At 34.3% G+C, this 22079-nt stretch overlaps 1 protein-coding gene and 1 pseudogene across 2 annotated transcripts in view; one reads left to right on the top strand and one right to left on the bottom strand.

Annotated features, from left to right (window-relative positions):
• The window catches only part of CB4H12orf40 (chromosome B4 C12orf40 homolog), a 101960-nt gene that overhangs the window by 38601 nt on the left and 41280 nt on the right, over positions 1–22079 (bottom strand). For both annotated transcript variants that reach the window (XM_049625283.1, XM_049625284.1), the window contains exons 2-7: positions 20336–20375; positions 16619–16757; positions 11991–12123; positions 11296–11329; positions 9995–10183; positions 7292–7407 (exon numbers count right to left, since the gene is read on the bottom strand). In XM_049625283.1, coding sequence (XP_049481240.1) covers positions 7292–7407; positions 9995–10183; positions 11296–11329; positions 11991–12123; positions 16619–16757; positions 20336–20375 — 651 coding nt within the window. The remainder of the gene's footprint in view (positions 1–7291; positions 7408–9994; positions 10184–11295; positions 11330–11990; positions 12124–16618; positions 16758–20335; positions 20376–22079) is intronic.
• On the top strand, positions 18094–18496 carry LOC125918288 (cyclin-dependent kinases regulatory subunit 1-like; annotated as a pseudogene).

Here is a 22079-nt window from a genome sequence, read left to right as displayed (position 1 = left end):
TATATATATATATAATGAAATACTATTAGCTATAAAAAAGAATGAAATCTTGTCATTAACATGACAACATACATGGAACAGTAACAACATACATGGAACTTGAGGGTATTATGCTAAATCAAATAAGCCAGAGAAATAAAGAAAAATAACTTAATTTTACTTATGTACCTAAAAAATAAAGAAAAAAAACAAACAAGCAAACAAAACAAAACTAATGGATACAAAGAACAGACTGGTGGTTGCCAGAGGGGAGGGAAGTTGGGGAGTGGGTGAAATGGGTCAAGTTGGTCAAGAGGTAAAAAGTCCAATTATAAAATAAGTCAGTCATGGGAATGTAATGGTGACTATAGCATGGTGACTATAGTCAATTAATATTGTATTGCGTACTTGAAATTTGCTAAGAGTTAAATCTTAGAAATTCTCAACATAAGAATTTTGTAACTTTGTATCTTGACAGATGGTAACTATACTTATTGTGATTATTGTACAATGTATACAAATATTTAATTACACTGTACCTTAAACTACTATAATGTTACAGGCCAATTATACTTCAATTTAAAACAGGAAAAAGAAGGGAAAGACATAACTTATATGTATTAGCAAGGAGAGAAAAGACATCACTACAAATGTTAAAAATTTTAAATACATAACAAGAGATTATTATTAATTTCCAGTCAATAAATTCTACAACATAGATAAAACATAGATATAATCCTTGTATGACAAACTACCAAATTTCACTCAAAGAAAAAATATTCAGACTAGCCTTGTATTTAGTAAAATATGGAAATTATAGTTTTTAAAAAAACCTTCCCACAAAAAAAGACTCCATACCAATTGGCTTCATTGATGAACTCTATCAGACATTTGAGGAAGAAATTGTATCAATTCTACATAAACCTTCAGAAAATTACACATTAGGGAATACATCCCAAGTCACCCTACTACATCAACGTTAGGCTGATTTCAAAACCAGACAAAGTTATCACAAGGAAAGAAATATAGAAAATAATAACCCTCATAAAGATTAATGCAAAAATTCCTGATAAAATTTTAGCAAATCAAAAACAAGAATGCATAACAACGATAGCATGCTATAACAAGTGGAGTTTATCTCCTGAATACAAAGCTTATTTAACATTCAAAAATTAATCAATATGGGACAGACTCTTGGAGTAAGTGAAAAGTCTGGCAAATCCTGTCGCCCAAAAGCAATGACAGAAACAGGTAACACTTGCAGAAACAATCATTTCAGAATCTGGAGAGTAACCAAGGCATACAATAAACTGAGAAGCAGTACTTCAAGAAAAAATACTAAACCTTAACAGTGAACACTTACCACTGTGGAGCCCTGGGAAGTTACCTCCCTCCCACCCCCAGCTCCATGGCTGATAGCTCTACCAATGCTTAGTAGTCTAGGAATGAAGACAGAGGAGCCCCATGCCCAGGGAATTTGCCAAAAATAACATTACCTTGGTGGCAAGCCCTCAGGAAAGCCCATCACCACAGCTAACTGAGGTTGCTATATTTGGAGCAAGCAAAAAACCATCCAGAAATTTCATAGGGAGATCGAGAAAACTCCCAAATACCCCAGCAGTCTGAAAGGCTGCATACATGTGTAAAGCTGTATACACACTCAAGAGAGGGCATCAGGTATCTACTCATCCCTGACTGAATGTGAGTTCTTGCACACAGAAAAAAAGCCTTATTAGCTCAATATGTTTAAACACAACCTCCAAGCAATCATTGGTTGACCTCTAAGCATTGGTTAGAGGGAAATTTACAGTTTTAAATACTTATATTAAATCAGAAGAAAATATCAAATCAGTAAGTTAAAGTTACACTTTAAGAATCTACAAAATACACACACACACACACACACACACAAAGGACAAACTAAACCCAAAGTGAGCAGAAAAAGGAAATTATGAGCATTAAGACAGAAATCAATGGAATGGAAAACAGAAAAATAACAAAGAAAGCAAATGAAATGCAAAACTTAGTTCTTTAAAAATATCAATAAAATCTTTAGCTATATTGACCAAGAAAGAAAAAGAAGAAATACACAGATCTAGAATTAAAGAAGGGACATCACTACCAACTTTAAGGAAATTAAAAGGTTTTCAAGGAAATACTATAAACAACTTTATCACACAGCTAACAAATTACACAACTTAGATGAAATGAATAAATTCTTAGAAAAACACACATTGCCACAATTGACTCAAGAAGAAATTAGAAAACCTAAAGACATTAAAAAATATATATAGTAGTTAAAAGTCATCCCATTAAGTAAAGCAGGTGCAAAAACATTTAAGGAAAAAATATAAATCCTCCACAAATTCCTTCAATAGAGGACACATTTTCCAACTCACTCTACCGTAAAGTCAGTATCAACTTTAGTACCAAAGCCAAAAACATCACAAGAAAAAAATCAGACCAATTTCTTCACGAACAGAGATGTAAAAATTATCAACAAAATAATAGCAAACCAAATCCCACAAGATATGAAGAGGATTATATACCAAGATCAAGCAGCTTTTATCCCAGGAACCTAAGGTGGTTTAACTTTTGAAAATAAAGTAATATACAATATATTAATAGAATAAAAGAAAAAAACCTACAAGATAATCTCAAGAGACACAGAAAGAACATTTGACAAAATCCATGCTAAAAACTTTCAAAGAACTAGGGATAGAAGGGAATTCCCTAACCCTGATAGAGGGCACCTACTAAAAACCTACAACTGACATCATGATAGTGTAAGGCTAAATGCTTTTCTCTAAGACTGGGAATAATACAAGTATGCCCACTCTTGCCTTGCTTGTTTGCTATTCAACACTATACTAGAGATTCTAGTCACTGCAGTCAGCAAGAAAAAGAAGTAAAAGGCATCCAGACTGAAAAACCATTAAAAATATCTCTATTTATAGACAACATAATCCAGTAATAGTGAAAAACCTAAAGAATCTACAAAACCACTAGTAAAACTAATAATGAGTTCAACAAGGTCACAGGAGACAAGATCAATCTTAAAAAATTAATTGTATTCCTATATACCAGCAAAGAACAATTCAAAAATGAAGCTAAGAAAATAATACCACTCACAAAAGCATAAAAAGAATAAAATGCTTAGGAATAAATTTAGCCAAGGAAGCACAAGGCTTTATTGAACACAATACATTACACTAAGAGAAATTAAAGATTAAATACAATGGAATATTGTTCAGCCATAAAAAAATAAGGAAATCCTGACATTTGTGACAATATGGATGAATATGAATGACATTACGCTAAGTGAAATAAGCCAGACACAGAAATATAAATACCATGTGACCTCACTTATATGCGGAATCTAAAAAGTCACATTCCAAGAAGCAAAGAGCAGAACTGCCAGAGGCTGGGGAAGGGGGTGGGGGGCGGGGGTGGAAATGGGGAGATATTAGTCAAAGGGTACAAACTTCCAGTTAAAACACAAGTAAGTTATATTTGTCACTAATGTACAACATAGGGGCTAGAATAATACATTACATATTTGGAATCTGTTAACAGAGCATCTCTTACATAGACTTAACACACACACACACACACACACACACACACACACACACACACAAAGGTAACTACATAAGGTGATGAATATGCTAGTTACCTTGACTGTGGTAATCATATCACAACATATATGTATATCAAATCATCATGTTGAACACCTTAAACATACGACTTATTTGAATTTATTTTTGTCAGTTATATCTCAATAAAACTGTGGGGGCTGGGGAGAGAGAACATTTCAAGCATACTGGAAGGTTTTCTCATGCTCCTCCAAGTTTATAACTCCCAACAGTAACCACCATTCTGTTTGCTGTCACCATACATTAATCAAGGCTGTCTTTGGACTTCATATACATGGAATTATACAATGGTCCTCTTTGGTATGGAGTTTCATCCATGTTGTTACTTGCTACTGCATGTTATCAGTAGTCCATTCTTTTCCATTTCTGTGTATTATTCCATTATATGATTATATAATACTCTATTCTTTGTATTGAAGTAGAGTTGACACACAATGTTTCACTAGTTGCACGTGTACGTATAATATTTTTTTAATGTTTATTTTTGAGAGAGAGACAGAGAGAGAGAGAGCATAAGCAGGGGAGGAGCAGAGAGGGAGACACAGAATCTGAAGCAGGCTCCAGGCTCCAAACTGTCAGCACAGAGCCCGATGTGGAACTTGAACCCACGAACCGAAAGATCATGACCCAAGCTGAAGTTGGATGCTTAACCAACTGAGCCACCCAGGCACCCCTTTAATATTCTATTCTTAATGGACATCTGGAACAGTTCAAATTTAGGATTACTATGAAGAAAGCTTCATTCATATTACTATGAATGAAATCTGCATTCAAAAAAAAAAAAAAGAAACTAATAGGAAAAACAATTCATGCTTGTGGATTGGAAGAATCACTAATTTTAAAATCACAATTTTCCCCAAGTTGATCCCCAAATTCCAAGTGGGCTTGCTTTCTCTCTCTTGCTCTTTCTTTTTCTTTTTTTCTTTTTTTAAATAGAAACTGACAGGCTGATCCTATAACTTAGATGGAAATGCAAAGACCTAGGAGCCAAAACATTTTGCAAAAAGAAGAACAAATTAAAGGACTAATGTAGTTCCCAATTTCAAAACTTACAATACAGCTATAGTAATAAAGACAGCATGGCACTAATATAAAAGCAGACATGATTGATCAATGGAATGGAACTGAGATTCCAAGGGAAAAATAAATTACATTTTTCGGTGAACTGACTTTCAACAAAGGTGCCAAAACAATTCAGCGGGGAAAAGATTTTCTTTCCTTTCCACAAATGTAAATGATGAATTTTGAAATTCACTTCACACCATATATAAAAATTAACTCAAAATGGATCACAGATTTAAATGTGAGATCTAAAACTACAAGACAGGAGAAAACCTTCATGACCCTGGTTTAAGCAAAGATTCGTTAGCTATGACACCATATGCAAGATTCATAAATGAAAAAATTAATAAACTGGATTTCAATCAAAATCAAAACCTTTTTTTACTTCAAAAAGAAAATTACAGAAATAAAAAGGGTAAGCATTTCACCAAAGATATGCAAATAGCTAATAAGCACATGAAAAGCTGTGAACATCATTAGTTGTTAGGGAAATGTAAAATTAAAACCACAATGAGATACATGTATCCAGCCTTTTCAAAAGCTTACATTATGCCACTTCGCTTTTATGAAAGGATCTACGTTAGTACCTATTTTTACTAACCCAAGGAAATCTGAAAAGGATTTTTGCTTTTACAAAAAAAAAAAAGGTGAAAAGTGAAAACAGCTGTCAGTCAGTGTTTGTTCTGCAGCAAGCTGTCAGAGACGCGGCATGCACACGGTACCCTGAGCAGCAAGAGTGGCACTGCCAGGCTCCTTCCCCAGAACTACACCCAGCATCTCAGCATCAAGCTATTGCAGCTTTGAACTGTGTCTGCGCGCATCTGTGCCTTATCCCAATTTATTTTGTGCATCATTGACAAGATGTGTCCTAAGGTATTAGAAAAACCTAAGGGAGATTATTTTTTGGGGTCTGGGAAAGCTCCAAAAATTTTCCATATAAGTTAATTGTAATTGCTTCTTTGCTTTACAACACCATTTCAATTTATGAAAGGTTTCATAGGAATGCTCTGCTTTCAGATAGAGGGAGAAAGCTGTACTACTACTGACTAAATCTTAGAAGACTGACTGTACCAACTGTGTCAAGGAAGTGTTGCAACTGGAACTTTCATACATTGCTGACAGGAATGTAAAATGATTCAAATCACTCTGGAAAATAGTCTGTTGGTTCCTTAAAAAAAGTTACATATACACCTATCATATGACCCAGCCATTCCACTTGCAGATATTTACCCAAGAGAAATGAAAGCGTATGTCCAAAGACTTTTATATGAACTTTCATAGCAGCTTTGTTTGGAATAGCCAAAATTGGAGGGGAAAAAACCCAAATGTCCATCAACAGATGAATAAATTGTGCTGTGTCCATACAATGGAATACTACTCTGCAATAAAAAGGAATGAATATCAATGTATACAACAAACAACATAGAAGAATCTCAAAATAATTATGCTGAGTGAAAGAAACTAGACCAAAAAGACAACATACTATATGATGCCACTTACATAAAATTTTAGAAAATACAGACTAATTAATACAGACTAATAGAAAGCAGATCAGCAGTTGCCTTAGGCTGAGAGTAAGGGATGTGAAGTGGCCAGAGGAAGATTACAAAGATGCCCAAAGAAACTACCAATGATGATGAACATGTTCATTATATTTGATACAGGTCAAAATTTAGCAAAGTGCACATTTTAGATAAATTCAGTTTGTTGCACGTTGATGATACATCAATAGAACTGTAAAAAAATAATAATAATAAATGGATCTCAGGACAGAGAAAACAAAAAGAACTGTTATGTGGCTATTACAATTATCCAGGCTATAGTCAGTAGTGGCTTAGACTGGGATGGAACCTCTTGAGGTAGAAATGTGAGTAGTTAACTTTAAAGTTTATTAAAGTACAGAAGTGGCAATACTTTGTTGATGTAACAGATATTGGCAGTTGAAGGAAAGGAAGCAATCAAGGACAACTTTAATTTTGGTGTAAGCAGGTGAGTGAACAGTAGTGTCATTTACTAAAATGAGGAATACTGGGATGGGATTACAGAGTCAAGGTTTCTCTCCACGATTACCAAGAGTGATTCAAACTGGTTTTACAAGTTTAATGGATTTTAAAACAATGAGCCAGGATTTGTATACAAATAGCTAGAAAATAAAAGTGGGGCACTGATCAACTACCACAAATATGAAAAATAAATATGTTTATGATACAGAAAAAGAACTAGCAATTTATGGATGTTATAAAACAAATGCAAACACGTTGGCTCAAAAGAGCTTTTTTAAATAATTGAAAGGTAGACTGTGCACATTAGAAAATAATTACTTAAAACTATTTTAATTAAATGCTTATTTAACTTCCAGTGTTTTTTCTAGAAGTATTACTTAGGTTTGTCTACATTTCTAAAAAAATGTGTCCATTAAAATCAAATTAATACTCAAAGAATGCTGCAGCCTCTTTATTTCCTTCAAAGACTGCTTTCCTGGACGCCTGGCTGGCTCAGTTGGTAGAGAATGTGACTCTTGATCTCAGGGTGGTTAAGTCTGAGCCCCATGTTTTGTGTAGAGATTACTTAAAAAATTAAAAATCTTTGCTTACCTGTTTAATCTTTCGAATAATGACCCAAATTGTGCTGTTTTATATGATGGACTGAGAGCATCTTGATTTTCATTTAATTTGGAAACCAAACTATTAGAATAATTAACTTTAATGAGCTGAAAAAAGAAAGAAGAATCTGCCAAAATGGTAAATGTACATATACACAATTTAAATTATTTACCATAAAATACCATTCAAGTGGATCTCTATATGCAAATAAAAAAAAGTATTTTCTGGTTTAAAAGAAAGTAATTGTGTCCTTATTGAAAACAAAATAATGTGCTAGCAATAAAAGCAATACCGGTATTTACATGATTATTAAAATACAGAACTGATACTATGAGGAGTACCATTTTCTCAGAGGTTAACAAATATATATATTTTTTACCACCTTACACACCTGTCAGAATGACTAACATTAACAACTCAGGCAACAACAGATGTTGGCGAGGATGCGGAGAAAGAGGATCTCTTTTTGCATTGTTGGTGGGAATGCAAGCTGGTGCAGCCACTCTGGAAACAGTATGGAGGTTCCTCAAAAAATTAAAAATAGAACTACCCTATGATCCAGCAATTGCACTCCTAGGTATTTATCCAAGGGATACAGGTGTGCTGTTTCAAAGGGACACATGTACCCCCATGTTTATAGCAGCACTATCAATAATAGCCAAAGTGTGGAAACAGCCCAAATGTCCACAGATAGATGAATGGTTATATACAATTGAGCAAATTGTCTCTGACAGAAAATAATTTGTCTAAAAAAAAAAAAGAAAAAAAAACTAGCTGTACTTATCTGTTTTTTCCATTTACTGAGTAATTTTAGAATGCTACTTTAATCTTTCTGAATATCAGTATCATTGAGTCCAAAATGGGGAACATATGGAAAAACTTGTGGAACCAGATGAGGTAATCCATGTGTTAATATGGATGGTACCATATAATGTATGACATTACAGTGGCCCAACACTAATCTATCCAGTAATAATAATTTATATTTGTAACACATTTTACTTATTAGCCATGAAACATAGAAATGAGAAGTCCAAAGACAACCAATGACAGAAAGTCAGTAAAAAACAAAACAAAATGAAACAAGGGAAAACAAAAGAGATATTCAGAAAAAGAGGGGGAGTCAAAAGTCAGGGAGAGCTAGAAGTAATGTCTGGAAATACATCTCACATCTCAGTTTCAAAGAAACAGTGACAGAAATGCAGGGACAAAGTCATCTCATGAAGTGAGAAACAAAAACAGACCAAAAGAGAAGAGAATACTATATGTTGGCTCTATACTACTTTTTCAAAGACCAGCAAGCCAAAGCCTACTTTTTCTTCTAGCCTGTTTTTTCAACTCATTTTTGTTTTACAGTTCCATTTTAATTCTTCTCACTTTTTTTGAAACCACTCCAAATAAGCAATTAAAGACTTCTCTAATACTTCACAATGTGACACTACATCCTGGACAAGAACATTAGCCTCTCTCTTTAATTTTCTCTTCTGGGTATTAAGTATATTATTATTTACCCCTCTGGAGATAATCACTAACCTGCAGCCTAAAAGCAAAGATTATTTAAGTAGAGATTACAGAGAGTTTTATTCTCTCTATCCCATAATCTATCTAGGATGCACATTTTAGTCTTATAAAATGCAAACTAATAACTAAATGGTTTTTATTGTATCATTCCAAAGTTAATGGATCCTTATATTAGTAAGGATAACATATCACTGGAATATAATACTTCATTTTCTCTTCTCTGGAAAACAGAAAACATATTTTAATAAATATCTTAATAAAACTGAATCATATCATTATATATTATATATAACATACCATATATAACTATAATTTATAAAATTGCAATTACAAATTTATAAATTATAAATTCATTTATAAGTGACAAATACAGAAATATGGCATAAAACCAGTGCATGCTAAAAAAAAATGGGAAAAATTCAAAACTAAATATTGCCATTAACAAGACATCATGTTTATATAACCATTTCCCCCCACTACCACTATACATTAGTATAATACATAATTTTATTTATTTTTTTTAAACTCTCTATATAATCTAATAAAATGACTACTTGTATGGCCTATGGCAGATATATTTCAGAATTTTAAACTCTGGATGTTTTTAGATTTTTAATTTTAGAGAATTCACTGACAGAACATTTTAGCACTACACATCTCTATCTATACAAAAAGATTTGTATAGTTTGAATTCAAGTGCACATAACCAGTTGTCACCTGTCAAATCATAAAAAAGAATCAAGCCATCCCAACTCCTAATTTAATGGATTACCATGACATCACTGAGATTATGTACTGCTCTTCATAGGGTCCTTTCCATATCATACAAATTGGGCCACCATGACATCACCAACTAGTCATTTACTGTGATTACCATCATCAGCTCTTATATACTCATACTGAACTATTTTCAATTTCACTGTCAATTATTTTATAAAAGGATGATGATTTCAAATATTTTTAAGGAACATTCCAGTTTTTGAATTCATAATCTTTTACAGTGCAGACAATTAAATTTTGACCAAAGAGGAATTATTATACCTGACATCCTAAATTGGCTATATCTATAGCAATTCACAACCATTATTTTTTAAATCCATCAGAACAGAAAAAAAAGAGCATTTCATAAAAATACAATAATATAAAATGCTAAGTCTAGTGATTTAAATGTACCTGCTCATCCTGCTTTTTTTCATATGCAACTTTCTGAGGACTAGGTGCTGTTCTGGGAATGAAATTTTGTTTTGTAATGTTTCTGTTAGAAGATAACTCTGCTGCGAAGGATGGTGGAGTAAAACTGCAATTTTCTATTCTGTTGAACTGAGGTTCAAACATTCTTTCTGAGTCCATTACTTGTGACAACTATAGGAAAAGAAGATACAACCATTCGATTTGCCAAAATATATAAACTAGAAAAGAGGAAAGTCAAATAGAAGTGGAAAAGGTCATGGACTGCAGAAGAAGTTCCAAGGAAAAGTAAGTCATCAGTAATTAACAAGATTTCTTAAGATGAGAGAGGTTAAGACATGATAGGTTATCAACTAAAATTGTACTTAAGAGCTCCTTTCCGTCTGCCTTTCTTACTACTGATCCACCCTCAAGTTTCATGCCATCTCCAAATGACAGGAAATTTGAGTTTCACTGACCCACAATTCAGGTAAAAAGATTTCCAAAAGATTTTGGTATCACTGCCATTCTCTGATGTAGTTTAATTTTGGCAATTCAAAGCAAAGAAAGATAATAATGTAGCATTAAACCTTAAAATTTCAAGCTTTAATCACAATCTATAGATTTTCTAATTGATTAAAATTTTATTTACTAAAAAATCACTTGCAATGCATTGAAAAAAATAATCTTGAGACCAGTGGAAATATTGAAAATAATTTGATATAAAATAATCCAGTCACTATGCTAGAAGAGAGGAATTTCTCAGCTTATCATATTAACCCAAATCAGGAATCCCCAAATGAATTATCCTTTGTAGCTCATCAGTAACAAGGAGAATCAATTGTTATATACACAGAGGACTAATCTACATTACTAGAACTCCAAAGGGTTCCTCATAAACAATCAGTTAAAATATTCTTAAGGTATAATTTTCTCATATTGAAAACTTTAGGGGCGCCTGGGTGGCTCCATTGGTTAAGCGTCCGACTTTGGCTCAGGTCATGATCTCACGGTTTGTGAGTTCAAGCCCCACATCAGGCTCTGTGCTGACAGCTCAGAGCCTGGAGCCTGCTTCGGATTCTGTGTCTCCCTCTCTCTCTCTGCTCCTCCCCTGCTCATGCTCTGTCTCTCTCTCTCCTTCAAAAATAAAAAATAAAATTAAAATAAAAAAAAAAACTTTAAAAATAATTTAAGACTGTAAACAAAATTTTAAAGGACAATTTTCTCTGATATTTGAAAAATTTATATCATTTGATGGTATGTCACGATTGTTAAAGTAACTTAAAAATTTTTGTTTTAAATCTCACCTGAACTGGGGCAAGTTCTTTCTTGTTGCCTAGTCTTTGATAGTACATACAAATGAAAAGAAAATGTTAAGGTTAAAAAAAATAGCTGGCAATAAACTTATCTTTTTCTATATATTTAAAATGCATAGTTGTATACAAATACACAAAAACATATAGAACTCTAAATCATTCTCTAATTTTATAAAAATTATATTAGGGGCGCCTGGGTGGCGCAGTCGGTTAAGCGTCCGACTTCAGCCAGGTCACGATCTCACGGTCCGTGAGTTCGAGCCCCGCGTCAGGCTCTGGGCTGATGGCTCGGAGCCTGGAGCCTGTTTCAGATTCTGTGTCTCCCTCTCTCTCTGCCCCTCCCCCGTTCATGCTCTGTCTCTCTCTGTCTCAAAAATAAATAAAAAACGTTGAAAAAAAAAATTAAAAAAAAATATATATATATTATTACTCAAGAGACATTTTTAGGATAAGGAAAGTCAAACTACACATAAAATACATAGTATAAACATTAGCTCATTTGATAAAGGTCTTAATAGTTTAATAATACTGTTAACAGCCAAACCAAAAAAAAAAACAAAAACAAAACAAACAAACAAACAAACAGCTAGAAGAGTAAGTCCTTTGTACATTTTCCAATGAATAAAACAGTACTGATAATGACCTGTTTAAATACCTAAATAATATACAACCTAGATAAAACCTACTTGTTTTCTACATCATCAATGCAGAGCTTAGATGGTATATAGTGAGGTGACATTGGAAGTTCTAAATCATGCTTTCTTAAGGGCATTTTTATATCTCTATGCATATTCACATGGGTTGGTTTTCTCACAGTTTCTATAATGAAAAAAATTATAATTATAAGAAATAAGAATAAAATCTTTTAAAAACAATGTTTGATATACAATGTTCATTAAATAAATGTACATCTTAGAAGTCTACTAAAACTACCTATATTCTATATGTACTAGAAGTCATTACAGCACTAAAAACTGTCATAAATAATTCAAATCATCTCTTTTTCATCATCTTACATAGTCCTCATAAAAAGGGCCATAATAATTCAGTTCTATTGTTTTCTTCTCCCAAAACTTCCTTGACCCCCCAACTATATCAGATGCTATGTAATACATGTCCATACCACTACATATGTTCTCTATTATAGCACTTACAGCAGTTTATTGTACTTCATTAACTCTATCTCTCTTAATAGATTTTTTTTAAGTAGGCTCCACTGCAGGGCTCGACCTCACAACTGTGAGATCATGACCTGAGCCAAAAATCAAGAGTCAGTCACTCATGGGGCACTTGGGTGGCCTAGTCGGTTAAGCATACTCAACTTACTGAGCATTCAGGTGCCCCTAGATTTTTAAACTTGATAGAAACATAAGTCTTTTCTCTCCTTATACAAGATATCACGATTTGGTCTGCTCAGTATTTTAACTACTTTCCTTTTCTGAAAAATGCTTTTTACATACACACCAGCTATATGGTTTGCATAGAGAACTTCCTATCTTCCTATAAAACCCTGTCTCTAGAAAAATGATTGATTTAGGGGCAGCCATCTGACCCAAGATGAATCAATAATAGGATCACATCCTTGTGGTTATAAATAATTGTTCCAGTGCTAGGACCTGGCACCAATAGGGCAAGGTAGTATCCTTTCAGTAAAATTTTAAAACTCAGAACCAAGCAACAACTCTCAGTGTTTCCCTTGTGGCAAAACAGGAGAGATGAACAATATTACTTTTTTAAGGTCAAGTTTTAAGCCTAAATGAAAAAGACAACCTGAGAGAATTAAGTTAATATCTAAAATGAGAAAAAAATCTTGATGATATTCAAGTCCCTGATTCTAGCAGTGGCCCAGCGGCACCAGTGCCCTTTCTTTTAGTAAAGAGTCTTAATCTATTCAGGCTGCACTAACACAATGCCATAGATTGGGTGGTTATAAACAACAGAAATTAATTTCTCAGTCTGGAAATTGGCAGTCCAAAATCAAAGTGTTCTCAGATTCAGGGTCTGGTGACAGCCTCAGTCCTGGTTCAGCGAAAGCTGTCTCTTCACTGTGTCCTCACACAGTGAAAGAAGCAAGAAGAACTCTCTGGGGTCTCCTTTTAAAAGCACTAATTTCATTCATGAGGGCTCCAACATCATGACCTAATCACTTTCTAAAGGTCCTCCTCCTAATACCATCACTAATAAACTTTTGCTTTTGTAGGGAAGGAAAAATATGTTTTTCCTCTACTCTTCTAAATTCTCAGCTAGGGACTCTATAACAGAAGACAAATTAATAAATAAACTTCATACAAATGAAGAGTTTTATTAAATAAATCTACTGAATAAATTTTAAATGGAAAACTTTATAAAGAAATAGAGACCCAAGTAAGTGGTTAAACCTGAGCACTTTTATACTAGGTTTGATGAAGAGTGGAAAGTAGTGGGAAAATGTGATTGAACAAAAAAGGGTATGAACTAAGTGAAGCATAATAAATGTTCCTCAAAAACAGCAAGGCTTGTTTGTTCAGATTGTTCTCGGCGTCCCTCTGTCTTGGAGATAAAGACGTTCCTTTCCTCAAGGTATAGGGAGGACAGTTCTCAAATGAGAATCCTTCCTGTTTCTCTGCTGCTTCTCAAATTCCTTCTGCTTAGAATAGTCAGTATGCCAAGGTGCCTTATTTTTGGGCAGTGTGCCCTGACCCCATCACTTTCTATTCTATTCCTAGCATCCAATATACTTCTTAGGGTAAGTACTCAATAAACATGTTGAATATATAAATGAAAAGAAAGTGAAGGAGAAAGGAAATATATGAAGGTAAATAAATCACTGGACAGCCTCATGAAAAATAAACTGGTCCCCTATCTTACACCATACACAAATTCACCTCAAGATGGGTTAAAAAGTTCAACATATGACCTAAAACCATAAACCTCCTAGAAGAAAACATAAGAGGTAAGTTCCTTGACATCAGTCTTGGAGATGATTTTTTTTTGGATTTGACACCAAAAGCAAACAAACATGTGAAACTATATCAAACTAAGAAGCATGGAGCTAATCAGGGCACCTGGATAGCTCAGTCAGTTGAGCCTCCAACTTTGGCTCAGGTCACAATCTCGTGGTTCGTGGGTTCAGGTTCAGCATTGGGCTCTGTGCTGACAGCTCTGTGCTGACAGCTTAGAGCCTGGAACCTGCTTCAGAGTCTGTGTCTTCCTCTCCCTCTCTGTCTCTGCCCCTCCCCTGCTCACGCTCTGTCTGTCTGTCTCTCAAACATAAACATTTAAAAAAATTAAAAAGCATGGAGCTAAAATGTACTATGTTAAGTGAAATAAGTCAGAGAAAGACAAATACCATATGATTTCACTCATATGCGGAATTTAAGAAATAAAACAGATGAACATATGAGAAGGGGGGGAGGAAGAAGAGAGAAGGAAACAAACTACAAGAGACTCTTAACAATAGAGAACTGAGGGTTGATGGAGGGATGTGGGTGAATAATGGGTATTAAGGAGGGCACTTGTGATGAGCACTGGGTGTTATATGATGAACTCTACTCCTGGAACCAATATTGCACTGTATGGTAACTAAAATTTAAATAAAAACAAACAGACAACAAAAAACGAAAACTCTTCTGCACAGCAAAAAAAATCTTTCCCAAAATGAAAAGACAAACTATGCAATGGGAGAATATATCTGCAAATCATTTATCTGATAAGGTTCAATATACAAAATATATAATGAACTCATACAACTCTTAGCCAAAAATGAACAAGCTAATTTTGTAAATGGGCAGTGAAACTGAATAGACATCTTTCCAAAGAAGACATACAAATGGTCAACAGGTACATGAAAAGATGCTCAACATCACTCATCTTCAGGGAGATGCATATCAAAACCACAATGAGATATCAACCCATACCTGTTAGAATGGCTATCATCAAAAAGGCAAGAGATAAACAAGTGCCAGCAAGGATGTAGAAAAAGAGAACTCTTGATTGCTGTTGGTAGGAATGTAAATGGATGGAGCTACTACAGTGAACATAATGTATGTTCCTCAAAATATTAAAAGTAGAACTACCATAGGACTCAGGAATCCCACTTCTGAGTATATATTGAAAGGAAATGAAAAGAGCATCATATGGAGATACCTGCACTCCCATGTTCACAGGAAAATTATTCACAATAGCCATGATATGGAAATAAGTTCAGTGTGTGTCAATGGATGAATGGGTAAAGAAGATGTGGTATACACATATGACAAAATATTCTTCAGCCATGAAAATGAAGGAAATCCTGCCATTTGTGACAACTTGGATGGACCGTAAAGGCATGTTAACTGAAGTAAGCTAGAGAAAGACAAATAATGCATGGTATCACTTACATATGGAATCTAAAAAAAAAAAAAAAAAAAAAAAAAAAAAGTCAAATTCATAGAAACGGAGTAGAAAAGTGGATGCTGGGGGCTAGGGGCTGTGGAGTAGGGGAAATACAGGTTTGCAGAGGGTGCAAACTTTCAGCTATAAAATCAATAAACATCATGACTGTGGCTGATAACACTGTATTACGTTAAGTGAAGAAAAAGAAGGTAAATACATCAATCATATTTACAACAAAAAATTTTATTGCTAAAATCCATAAATAGTATATTTACTTTTAAAGTATAACTAAATTTCCTTGTGTAAACCGTCATCTGCAGAGTAAGATACAAAAATGGCAGAGAAAGGAAAAGAGGATATACTAACAGTAGTTATAAGCAATTTCTATCCTCCTTTATGAACAGTCTTATTTCTTAGGCTCTCATTTTAGCACTTATCTTGAAGATTAAATATCGCACACAAGTTCCCTTGAGACAAAAATATACTCTGTCTAAACTTTTTATTTACTTGAAGACTCTAAACATAGGCAAATGAACTTTGTTTTGAAGTATTAGACTACTATAGTTAACATTCTAAGAATGCCTAAGAAATTACTCAAGTTGTGATATATGAAACTAATCATTAATGGAAAAACCTTTTTCAGTGCCTCCTTTCAAACAAATTCTCTAAATACTGTAAGACAGTAAAGACATTTATTCCCTTAGCCCTTTAGCTAACTTTGGTAACTATCTGCCTAAGCAGACTAATGTAGTAACTAAAACAACTGCAATATAATGTTTGACCATACCTTACAAAGTTAATTGTATATAACACATAACTTAAAAATATGAAGCCACAAAAGATTTTAAGAGTTAACAAAAGTACTAATTTATACTTTGAGTTCTAAAGTTACAATTTTATTAGAAAACTGAATGTTACGATTACATTAGAGTCAAAACAAAATGCTAATGAAAAGACTTACCAGGTGTTTTCTTCTGGCAAGATATGTGATTTACCATATACAAATTAAGGAGGTCTAAACTGACAGTGGAATTTTTGACAGGGGATAAAACCCCCAGTAATTTCATTTTTGATTTTAACCTTTTCTTTTCAAAATATTCCTAAAACAATTAAAAATAAAAGTTATTACAACAGCCATATGATTTTAGGCAGAATCATAAAAATAAAAAAGCAATAATGCTATTAAATAGTTGACTTGACATTTTTATATTTTTGATACCCCCTTTATATGTTTACATATAAACTGAAATCAATCATGATGACTTATAATTTGCCCAAAGACTCTTAATTTCACAGCCTCTTAAAATCTTTCTTTTGTTAAACGTAATGACTTTAAAACAGAGCCATTCCCCGGTATCAAAAGATTAAAAATTATATGAAATGTAGAAAGTTGCCAATTTAATTCCCTTTGTTATCCTTCCATGACTCCTACTTTGCCATTAGCAAGGGTTGTACTGTGGAGAGGACTGAGAAGTGAATGGGAGATAAGAGTGAAGAGGCATAGCAGGAAAGGGAAAGGACCCAGAAAGGGAGCAAAAATTGTTTCAATAGGGGAAAATTAAGTATGTTTGAGTATCAGTGTAAAGCCTCCAGTTGACAGTGACTGGTGGAGGATATAAGAAAGAGAAGAATTAATTGATGCCATGAAGTCCCTGAGAAAGATGGAATCCAGATTGCAGATTCCTTTGACTAGAGGAAACTACAGTACTTCCACAGTCACAGAAGGGAAAGATTTAGTGAAGATATAAGATAGTTTACAGAACTGGTAGTAGAAATCTGAGATAATTCTCATGATACCTTCTATTGCCTCTAAAATATAAGACAAAGTCATCTAATGAGTATGAAAGGATTAAAAAATAGAGTTGGGGAAGAGTACTTTGGGGAAACATGACTTCAAAAATGTCATACCTTTCCTTTAAAAGAAGAGAAAAGAAGCCTAACTAGAGATCAACACTTTGGGGGAGGGCCATATGTCTTTTCCTTTCTTGTAAATATTCACAAGAATGATCCAGAGTTAGAATATTAAAAAAAAAAAAAAAAAACCTGGAGACAGACTATATTCATGGTTTATTTACTGAATGCCTACGTTATTGCTTGTCACAATTCCAGGCACAGGCGATACAAAATAAACAAAAGTAATAAAATCCCTCTTCTGATGAATATATGCTAATGAAGGTGAGGGACGACAGAACAAACAAACTTATAACTAAATACGAAATTATGAAAAAGAGTGAGGACTAAAAAAGGGTCCTAGAGAGAAAGTAACTAGAGAGTGGGGAGCTACTTAGATGCTGAGATCAGAGAAAAACAATGTTAAGAGGAGATATTTTGGCTGAAACACAAATGTTGATAAGCCAGGCATGCAAATATCTTGAGGAGGAATATTCCAGACAAAGAGAAGAATGGCAGAAAGAAGTTCAGTGTAGCTAAAACACAATGAATAACAGGGTGAGTAGTAGTAAGAAAGAGAAGTAGGGAAGGTGTAAATCCTTCAGGTCCTTTTCGGCTATGGTTAAGTCAGTATTACTCTAAAAGCAGTGGTGTGCTGCTGGGAGTTGTTTAGAGGTTGGCTGAAGGTCCTCAGGTGGAGCGATCACATCGCACAACCGCACAAACAGATTTACCATGCGGACAAATACAACAAGGAGGAGTTCCAGTACAGCATGCCATGTTGCCCAAGGGCATAGCCACGCCAGTCTCAAACACATTTGATAGCTGAGTCTGAACTTGGAGGCATCTTGGCTTTCAGCAGAGTCAGGGATGGGTCCATTATATCATCCATGAACCAGAACCTCACATCTTGTTCTAGAGGGCACTGACCAAGAAGCCAAAGAAATGAAGCTAACATCTTTCTGACAACATTATTATGTTACTTTCTTGTTTCTCCCTTTGATATTGAAAGGATATTCAGACTGTTTGAATGTGCTGGTGACCTGCTCTGCTTCAAGTGAGCAGAGCCAACAGCACCATGGCCCAGCCAGATGAGTGCTATTTGGGCTGCAGCCTTGGCTGAGTGTGACCCCAGAAGCCATGCAGAGCTCTGTACCCAGCAGAATACACTTGGTAGATGGAGGAAGCAACTAATCTAAGAATAAGGTCATGGCTATCACAGGGACTGTGTAAACTTGCTCTTTTGTTTTTTCTGCCAAGTATTGTATGTATGGTGGTTTATGTTTCATTGTATTGGAAACTTTCCATTTTACTCAAGAAATCTGTTCCATGTTACCTTGATAAAAGAGGAAGTTTTTATAATATAAAAAATAAAAAAATAATAAAATAAAAGCAGTGAAAAACAACTGAAGCTTTTAAGCAGGAGAATGACAAATTCTGATTTGTGCTTTTAAAAGATCATACTAACTGCTACATGAAGAACAGACTACAAAGGAATGAAAGATAAAACAGAAAAAAATTGGTAAGTTCAATTACATTAGAATTAGGAACTTTCCTTCAAAGACAGCATTAAGAAAAGAAAAATAGGGGCGCCTGGGTGGCGCAGTCGGTTAAGCGTCCGACTTTCAGCCAGGTCACGATCTCGCGGTCCGTGAGTTCGAGCCCCGCGTCAGGCTCTGGGCTGATGGCTCGGAGCCTGGAGCCTGTTTCCGATTCTGTGTCTCCCTCTCTCTCTGCCCCTCCCCCGTTCATGCTCTGTCTCTCTCTGTCCCAAAAATAAAAAAAAAATAAAATAAAAAATAAAATAAAAAAAGAAAAGAAAAGAAAAATAAAAGCTACAGAGTACACGTATAACCAACAAAAAATTCTAAATATATAAAGACAATAAGCAAAAGACCAACACCACCAAAAAAAATGTAAAAAAAATACTTGGAAAAGTACTTCGTAAAAGAGGAAACATGGATGAAAAGATAACCTTATTAGTCCAAAAAATACAAGTTAAATTTATAGTGAGACATCATCTAAGTTAATAACTATCCTGCTTTTATTATAATCACTCCCTTTTCTTTAAATTTTATGAGCTTTGAACATATTTTTTTTTTTCTGTTTTGGAACTTTTGGCAAACAATCCTACTGCTTACCTTGTGTGACTTGTGACGTTTGTTAAAAATTATGTTTGGGGGAGTCATCTACATTAATTCTATGTAGTTGACACATTTTCACTGCTGTACCATTACTTGGGTATCCCACAATTCAACCATTCTACTGCTAATGGACATTTGGATGGTCTCCTTCCCTCCCCAGGCTCTTGCCCTTCTCTTTTGCCTTCTCTTTTTGCTGCATAACAAAGATCCAAACAAGCTTGCATATGTCTCAAAGTACACATGTGGAAGAGTTTCTCTTGAATATACACTACTCAGTTGTAAGATACATACATGCTCAACTTTATATAATAAAATCAATGTAAGAAAAAGAACTAATAAAAAAGTTAGGAGACAGGTTCTAAGACCATCATAATACTCTAGGCAATAAACGATATGAATTGGGGTACTGATAGCACACGTAGTGAGAAGTGATCAGACGTGGGATATATGTCGGAGCTAGAATCAACAATGATCTTTAAGTCTCTACCTGAGCAAAATGGTTGGCTATTCAAGCTATCTATAAACAAAAAACTGGATAGTCAGTCTTTTAGTTACTTAGGTGAATTTATTAACTTTCAAAAAATATTTCAGAAGATCACTGTTCTCATAATGCTGATATAAATAAAAATATGTATTTTTTTTACCTTTTGCTTTCTCCTTTCCTGCTTGATCAGAACCCTGGTACTGAAAAAAGAAGCAAAACAAAAAAATATAATGGTTAAAAAAATAGTTTCTTAAATGATTGCCATTTTGGCTGAAGACTTGAAATTAACATCTAAAAGTATAGTAACAATTATTTTTTGAAAAGAAAACTATGAAAATTTTATTTATAGCATATACTACTTCAAAAAATTTTCTTAGAAAATTCAAGAAGTAATAAAGACTAACCTCTAATAAATAAAAAAACATTAAAAAATCTGAATTATAAAATCAATATAAGCAAAGAGAAAGCAATGCATTGGAAAAGATGTATCCCTGAAACATTCTCATCTGATAGCAATATTCTTGGTCAAAACTGCTATTTTCCTGCCTTTCCTTGTATTTCAATATTCTAATAAAATCGAGAGGGATTAGAGAGAAGATCAAAATCTATATAGGATCTAAGGAACTGTTAAGTTTATTATTAGAGCAACCTGAGTTATATTAATGTATCAGCTAAGTGTTTTTGAAATCATCTAACTTCTTTAAAAAAAAAAAAAAAGCTAGTCATTATGGATGCACCTTATACCTATGATCTTTGTGCTAAACACTGCACTAAATCCCAATGAAAGTACAGTATTTAACAGTTACTAAAATATTTGCTCTCTTAGTAATACTGAAATGCTGTAAAACATTCATGACAATACAAGCAGATCTGCACAATATAGCTTTTTTTTTCAATATATGAAATTTATTGTCAAATTGGTTTCCATACAATACCCAGTGCTCATCCCAAAAGGTGCCCTCCTCAATACCCATCACCCACCCTCCCCTCCCTCCCACCCCGCATCAACCCTCAGTTTGTTCTCAGTTTTTAAGAGTCTCTTATGCTTTGGCTCTCTCCCACTCTAACCTCCTTTTTTTTTTTCCTTCCCATTTCCTTTCCCCCATGGGTTTCTGGTAAGTTTCTCAGGATCCACATAAGAGTGAAAACATATGGTATCTGTCTTTCTTTGTATGGCTTATTTCACTTAGCATAACACTCTCCAGTTCCATCCATGTTGCTACAAAGGGCCATATTTCATTCTTTCTCATCGCCACGTAGTACTCCATTGTGTATATAAACCACAATTTATTCATTGGTTGATGGACATTTAGGCTCTTTCCATAATTTGGCTATTGTTGAGAGTGCTGCTATAAACATTGGGGTACAAGTGCCCCTATGCATCAGTACTCCTGTATCCCTTGGGTAAATTCCTAGCAGTGCTATTGCTGGGTCATAGGGTAGGTCTAGTTTTAATTTTCTGAGGAACCTCCACACTGTTTTCCAGAGTGGCTGCACCAATTTGCATTTCCACCAACAGTGCAAGAGGGTTCCCGTTTCTCCACATCCTCTCCAGCATCTACAGTCTCCTGATTTGTTCATTTTGGCCACTCTGACTGGCGTGAGGTGATATCTGAGTGTGGTTTTGATTTGTATTTCCCTGATGAGGGGGCGATGTTGAGCATCTTTTCATGTGCCTGTTGGCCATCCAGATGTCTTCTTTAGAGAAGTGTCTATTCATGTTTTCTGCCCATTTCTTCACTGGGTTATTTGTTTTTCGGGTGTGGAGTTTGGTGAGCTCTTTATAGATTTTGGATACTAGCCCTTTGTCCGATATGTCATTTGCAAATATCTTTTCCCATTCCGTTGGTTGTCTTTTAGTTTTTTTTGGTTGTTTCCTTTGCTGTGCAGAAGCTTTTTATCTT

Source organism: Panthera uncia, chromosome B4 (assembly GCF_023721935.1).
Source record: "Panthera uncia isolate 11264 chromosome B4, Puncia_PCG_1.0, whole genome shotgun sequence".
Lineage (NCBI taxonomy): Eukaryota > Metazoa > Chordata > Mammalia > Carnivora > Felidae > Panthera > Panthera uncia.
Note: the sequence above shows the minus strand (reverse complement) of the source record. Positions and strands in the feature narration are given on the sequence as shown.